The 7,232-nt window shown below is 37.3% G+C and overlaps 1 protein-coding gene across 4 annotated transcripts in view; it reads left to right on the top strand.

Annotated features, from left to right (window-relative positions):
• Positions 1-384: 384 nt before the first annotated feature.
• mgrn1a (mahogunin, ring finger 1a) overlaps positions 385-7,232 on the top strand; it is a 12,980-nt gene continuing 6,132 nt past the window's right edge. For 2 of the 4 annotated variants that reach the window (XM_056255409.1, XM_056255412.1), the window contains exons 1-13: positions 385-773; positions 1,053-1,171; positions 1,251-1,339; positions 1,456-1,602; positions 2,604-2,721; positions 2,879-2,945; positions 3,038-3,081; positions 3,699-3,746; positions 4,076-4,144; positions 4,291-4,450; positions 5,142-5,254; positions 6,077-6,288; positions 6,390-6,504. In XM_056255409.1, the coding sequence (XP_056111384.1) occupies positions 686-773; positions 1,053-1,171; positions 1,251-1,339; positions 1,456-1,602; positions 2,604-2,721; positions 2,879-2,945; positions 3,038-3,081; positions 3,699-3,746; positions 4,076-4,144; positions 4,291-4,450; positions 5,142-5,254; positions 6,077-6,288; positions 6,390-6,504 (1,389 nt within the window). In that variant the 5' untranslated portion in view covers positions 385-685. Of the gene's footprint in view, positions 774-1,052; positions 1,172-1,250; positions 1,340-1,455; positions 1,603-2,603; positions 2,722-2,878; positions 2,946-3,037; positions 3,082-3,698; positions 3,747-4,075; positions 4,145-4,290; positions 4,451-5,141; positions 5,255-6,070; positions 6,289-6,389; positions 6,505-7,232 lie in introns of all 4 variants that reach the window. The other 2 variants (XM_056255408.1, XM_056255410.1) reach the window with 1 other exon arrangement.

Here is a 7,232-nt window from a genome sequence, read left to right as displayed (position 1 = left end):
AAAAAAACGCATCTAACACAAATATAGAATAAACAAAATATATACAAATTCAATCGTGCTCGCTCCATCACTGAAATAAGTTTAGGTGTTATAAAATAAGATTTTAGACAACAGGCGAAATTACCATTTGCAGCATGGCATTTGAATTTAAAACCTATCACGTGAATCAAAAACATAACTCAGTGTATGTCCTTAACAGTAAATTAAAAGGGCATTAATGTCGAATTAATGTTACTTTTGTGGCGTGCATCTTCTGTCAGCTCAAGACCATGGCTGAGACCATAGACATGGCTGAGACTACGATGGACGGTAGACAGTACAACATATCCCAATATCCTTTGCTCTCAGGAAAATTCCATCTCGCGAGAATTTGGGAATGGGATCTTCAAAAGACAGTTTTTTTCCAATAGTCTTGTTTTTGTTTTTATTTTGTTCACCGTCGAAACGTCGATAATTTGACGTCTGCTTGTGAGTTAACGGATTTTACATAAGTCAGTCTGGTTTATCAGAAGAGCTAGCAGCTAGAACGTAAATACGGAAGTTGATATCTTTTGTTCGCAGCTCTTTTTATCGCCAGAGATGGGAATGTTTCCATAGCGGAGGAAGCAAACGGTTTCCAGCTAACTGTCCAAATAAACCTTCTTTTATCTACATATCAGTCTTCAACAGTCATTTACACTTCAACATGGGTTCAATACTGAGTCGAAGGATTGCTGGTGTTGAAGACATCGATATTCAAGCCAATTCAGCGTACAGATATCCCCCAAAATCAGGTAAAATGTCACTTAAGTAAAATGTTAACAGACGTTAGCTGCATTACAAAGTGTAATATGGTTTGTATCTTACTATTCTTGTTTGTTACATTTTGTACTTTTACATCTCCTAAATCTTACAGTTATTTACTGTATGTCTCATGTTTTCTGCTTTTGAAATCTACTTTGGCAGTGTTTGACTATTATCTAATGTGTGTAGAGAAAATATAATTTAATGTCAACTCTTTGTAGTGGCCACATCCATCCTAGATAATAATCTCCTTAATGTCTTTATTGCAGGAAATTATTTTACCAGTCATTTTTTCATGGGTGGAGAAAAGTTTGACACACCCCATCCAGAGGGATATCTTTTTGGGGAAAATATGGATTTGAATTTCCTTGGCAACAGACCTGTGCAGGTGACCAAATGAAACCTCCGCCTCAAGAGTCCGACACTTTGTCATCCTCACACATAGTTTTTTGTCCTATTTTCCACAGTTTCCCTATGTGACGCCAGCACCACATGAGCCTGTCAAGACGCTGAGGAGTTTGGTGAACATCAGGAAGGATTCTTTACGACTTGTCAGGTTTATTGTGAATATAGTCATGGCTTGAAGGGGTTGCTGATGACGTCACAATGTAGACTATTTGCTGAAATAAGAGAGCTGTGACGACAAACTTTTGCTTTTTTAAAATTTTGCAGGTATAAGGATGATTCGGACAGCACACCAGAGGACACAGGCGATCCTAAGGTCCTTTACAGTGTTGAATTCTGCTTTGATACTGATGCCAGAGTGGCTATTACATTATACTGTCAAGCCTTTGAGGAGTTTGCCAATGGGATGGCGATGTAAGTTTCCACTGAGTACTACATTGTGTAAAGTTTCTGCAGAATGATGCTAAATCAGCAAGTCTGTTGTGCTCACTTTTGTAGCTAAGTGAATTTCTTACAGGGAAAAAAAACGAGATGATATGTAGAAACTTGAGTGTCTTGTGATTGATAGCCTTAGTTGCTTTAAAGAACCATTTAAGCCATTTGATCCCAAAGAAACATAACCCATTGACATCTAGACAATAGCTTTCTTGAAAACAGTGGCACTTGGTCTAAATTCAAAATCTTTTGACCAATCTTTTTCTCCTTGGTCTAAATACAAAAGATTAACCCTTACACTGTTAACACCTTTGGCCAAAAATGACCAGTCTTTTAAAAATTGCTTGTAAAAATTGCTTGCATTATGCTATATTATCACCAAATATTGCATTCAATCGTTTTGTCAACTTTTCTTTCAATAAGAACATGTTTTGTATTTATTTTTGAAACTGATTGATTGCAGGCTTCATTGATCTGAGCATCATTGATCTGAGGATAAAGTTCATCTCTGTGAAAAAGAAAGCCTGTAACACTCAAATTGTTTGTTTGTTTGTTTATTTACATGAACCTGTGTGTGTGCGCGCACGCGGTAGTGCGAGTGTGCATACACTCCACGCATACACCGGTCCGAGGCCTTTATTTTTGCAAACACACATGTACATATGTGAACACTGAACATGCTCCTAAACACTAAATGTTTCTGTTATTTTCGATCTCCCCCATTCATTTTCAATGGATGGTCATTTTTTTCAGCAAAAAAAGTACAAAACTTATCCAAATATTTTGGAAAGTAGTTACACCCTGTGTGAGCGAAGTCAGTATTTTAATCCAATGCGATAACATTAACATTTTCGGGAAGAAGAAAATCATCTCCGGGTCAAAATGACCTGAAAGCAACATGAGGGTTAAGCGCTTTTACATTGGTCACTCGGTTATGCTCAGACTTGTTGGTGATAATCACTACAATTTTCTTTTTAAAGATACAGCCCCAAGAGCCCTTCAATGGTGTCTGAGACGGTCCATTATAAGAGAGGGATTAATCAGCAATTTTGTCTGCCATCCTTCAAGATTGATTTCACCAAATGGAAGCCTGAAGAGGTGATTGTTTTTGTAGAGACTCATTTGCATCAGTGCCATCTCATCAAGGCCTTTCTGCTGTATTGATTTTAAAAGAACTATGGTTTTTAAAAAAACAATTGTGAATAGTTAGGTGTGTCATGATTTTTTAGAATTAAACATTCATATTTATCTGTAGCTGAACTTTGATCTGGACAAAGGCGTTTTCCCTTTGGTGATCCAAGCAATAGTGGATGATGGAGATGGTTGGTGAAAAATGTTGATCATAAAATAAAATCAGTTATAATTATGTAATATCATTACTCACTGTTGTCTCTCATTTTATTTTCTGTTACAGATGTTACCGGGCATGCACATGTTCTTTTGGCAGCTTTTGAAAGGGTGTGTATTTCTTGGGATTTGTTTTCTGCTCAAGAATGTCAGCTGGTCTGGAAGCTCGCAAGCATTCAGTCATGTTTTATAATATTGAGTAAGTCATTAACCAGGCAGACTTTTATGGAGTCAGTTTGAGATTCATGATCTCAACCCTGGACTCATGGAATTTTAAAATTGTGAATTTTTTTTTTTTACATTTTTTTTTCAGGCCTGGAAAAAATCATGTAAATTTATAAAATCTTGAAAGTCATGGTCAAAAGTTAATTGATCAAAAGGAGTTGTGAAACCCTGGAAAATGCTCTGAAGCCAATGTAGAAAATAAAAGTAGACAGAATCAACAATTTATTTAGATTTATTGCATAGAACAAAAGTTCCTATAGTGCATCATACAAAGTTGCAGACATTTTTTTAACACGCCATAGTCAGACTAAAATATGAAAAGATGTTTAAAAGTAGTGCATTAATCTGTCTTCACAGATTTAAGAACTATAAACTTTTAAGAACTATCAACTTTATTCGAATAGATTTGATTCAACTTTGCTTAATTTTAATCACTTTGCTGATTAAAGCTTGTTCTGTTTTTTTTTATTATACTAATACTATATGTATTCCCTCATTTACAGCATGTTGATGGCAGTTTCTCAGTGAAGCCTTTGAAACAGAAGCAAATCGTAAGTATTATAATCGTAAGCTCATATTTCTAATTATTAAATGTAAGGGTGTGATATTTGTGCCTTGTAGCAACAGAACAATCTCACTTTCCAATATGTCTGTGTTGATGGCTGTATGATTGTGTTTTTTAATTGGATCCGTCATTAAGCAGACATATTGAAAGCTTTGATTAATTTACTCGTGCATTCTTATCCACGCCACAGGTGTGGAAGCAGTAATCAGGCCATGTCACTTCATGAAAAAGATAATGATCATTTTGATCTGTGATGTGATGTTTACCCAGCCAGTAATCTGCATTTCACTTACGTATCGCATGCTCATCTTTTAGGTGGACCGTGTGAGCTATCTGCTGCAGGAGATTTACGGCATTGAAAACCGGAACAATCTGGAGACAAAGGTAAATCATGTCACTACGCCAGAGAATTTAGGGCAAATGAGATGATGTGCCTGACTGGTTCCTGGTAATACAATATCCATCCTGCCATTTCCTGTGTCTGATTTCATGTACTATTTTACTATGTTTTCTTTGTCTCCTCTCTTCAGTCCACAGAGGATGAGAACAGTGACAACAGCAGCGAGTGTGTGGTTTGTTTATCAGACCTGCGTGACACACTGATTCTCCCTTGCAGGCACCTGTGTCTGTGCAATGCCTGTGCTGACACACTGCGTTACCAGGCCAACAACTGCCCTATCTGCAGACTGCGTAAGTGCTCATTAATCAATGCCTGAGCTTCCTTTATTGTTCCCCCATTATTATTCAGATTTGTTCCACTAAATGAGTCGAACCTTTAAAGTGGGTATGGCCATAAAGATAAAAGGCTGAGTGATTATTTTTTAAATCTGATATGGACTGATTTACCATTGTGCCTTTATTCCCCTTTTCATTGTTCTTTTTAGAGATGAATAGTCAGTCCCTAGTGCATCATTGATCTTGCATGGAGTGCAGATCATGTGACTGTTGAAGAACAGTGCCATCTGCTGGGGTTGTCATGTAATAATGATTATTAGGTTTAGTATTATGGGGCATTTCTTATGTGAAGTTATAGAGTGAATTTATTATTATTTTTCACATATCCTTGCTATATAATTTAGGCAGAAAGATGCTAATAAGAAACTATATATAACAGGTCTGCTGTGCCTTGGCCAAGCTTTTGTGTACTTGTGTAAAGAATGTTGCTGCTCTATAGAACTTCTGCACTGAGAGAATGTGCACTGATTTTGCTTTAACAGTAAGACCAGCTGTGCAAATATTTACCCCCTTTTTGTAGCCAAATGAATCTGGTAACTCTTAAGCATGTCTATGTGAAGATGCAGCACCTGTGTTTGTTTATGCACACTGCATTTGTGTCCTTTTTCCCCCCACATGACCTTCCTTTCTCCTGTCACTGCCCCAGCATTCAGAGCCCTGCTCCAGATCCGAGCCGTGAGGAAGAAAACAGCCGCCGCTCTTTCCCCGGTTTCCTTTAGCCCAGTGCTGTCCCAAAGCTCTGACCATACTGAGCATTCGGTAAAATTCACAATCATATTTCATCCTGTACTCAAATGATTAATACTTGATGGATCCATTTTAACAGAAGAATTGATTTGCTACAGAAGAATTGATTTTGTCCAGTGGAATTTTGCTTCGCATTTGACTCTAGTTTAGGTGTTTTAGGTTTCAGTGGCACATAAACCAGTATATTGGACAAATTTGGTTTCCATTTTCTTGGCATATGGCGACACCTAAACCACCGTTCAAATGTTTGGGGTCTGTAAGATTTTTTTAAATGTTTTTTAAAAGATGTCTCTTATGCTCACCAGATTTGCATTTATTTGATCAGAAATACAGGAAAAACAGTTATATTGTGAAATTTTATTATAATTTAAAATAACTGCTTACTGTTTTAATATATTGTTAAAATGTAATTTATTACTGATGGCAATGCTGAATTTTCAGCATAATCACATAATCACAGTCACATGATCCTTCAGAAATCATTCTAATATGCTGATTTGCTCAAAAAAATACTTATCAATGTTGAAAACATTTGTGCTGCTTAATATTTTTGTGCTTTTTCAGGATTCTTTGATGAGTAGAAAGTACAACAGCATTAATTTGAAATAAAAATGTCTTTACTGTCACTATTAGTCAACTTATTTAATGTACAATTTATATAATAAAAGTATTAATTTCTTAAATAAAAAAAAAAACTTACTGACCCCAAGCTGGTAGGTGAGGTGTATGTTGCCAGACAAACTTCACTTTAAAAAAAAAATAAAAGCACTAAATCCTTTAAATCATGTATGGAAATACCGTAAGTCTGAAGTTTACTTTCTTATTGAATCTCAGAATGCCGACAACATCCCTCCCGGCTACGAGCCCATCTCCCTGCTTGAAGCCCTAAACGGAGTGCAACCCATGTCCCCTTCAATCCCATCAGCACCTCTCTATGAGGAGATCCAATTTTCGGGGGAGATGGGAGATCCCCTCAACCTGACTGGGCGACAGCAAAACGCAGATCCCGCATCAATGAAGGGCAAAGGTAGCAAGTCACCAGACGGGTAAGTCACTATTGACGGGTAAGTCACTGAAAATACTCTCTGAAAATGCTCAAATAATGTTTTATTTTCTTCTAGTGAGACTGTATGTGTGATGTTTCCAGGTCTACACGTTCTCCCTCATCCCCCATACAGGAGGAGGAAGATGAGGAGAGAATGTCAGAACTCTCTGATACCCAACCTCAGTCTGTTCTGCCTTGCAGTCTCAGTCCCACTGAGGTCAGACACTATCACTTCCTTACCTGCATTTGTTAAATGATACCCTCTGACAAGCCAGTAAATGGTAGCCAGTGTTTCCCCTACCGTTGTTTTGGGGGGGCGGCCCGCCCCCCGAAAACGACCCCCCGCCCCCCCTAAAATGCTGACGAAATCCAGTCATAAAAAAGGAATTTAGTGTATAACGCGGAATTTCACGGAATTTGTAAATTTGAGGAAAAAATAGAAAGGAGTTCAGCACACTTGAAATCAAATCGCGATGTAGACTAGTGTGTGTGAATATTAAAACACAAAGACTATTTAAATACGAATCCTGCATGTTCTGTGTGAATGAATGGTGCCGCCGACGCGCAGTTTCATTTACCACACACACACACACTGAAGCAAGTGTGACGCTTGCGCTGTTTTTTGGCCACAAGTGCATGAACTTCCTCTCCAGGCTCTAGTCTAGATCCACTTTGAAAGTTACTTCGTGATCATTTCACCGCTTCATTTGAGAAAAACTATCATCATGACATAAACACACAAACTCAAAACGTCTTCACGGCAACCCGTCAAAATAAAAGTTCGGTTTAACTTGACAGAAATATATTACTGTTGTACATTAGAATTTAGATATGACCAAATGTAATAATACACTAACACTAATCCAAATAAATTATCATCAAAACTGAAATTTTTAAGAATAATCCATGTTTTAATTTTAACAGTTAGGCTAAAGCTCATTGTGC

Source organism: Rhinichthys klamathensis, unplaced genomic scaffold, assembly GCF_029890125.1.
Source record: "Rhinichthys klamathensis goyatoka isolate OS25496 unplaced genomic scaffold, OSU_Roscu_1.1 h1tg000121l_1, whole genome shotgun sequence".
Lineage (NCBI taxonomy): Eukaryota > Metazoa > Chordata > Actinopteri > Cypriniformes > Leuciscidae > Rhinichthys > Rhinichthys klamathensis.
Note: the sequence above shows the minus strand (reverse complement) of the source record. Positions and strands in the feature narration are given on the sequence as shown.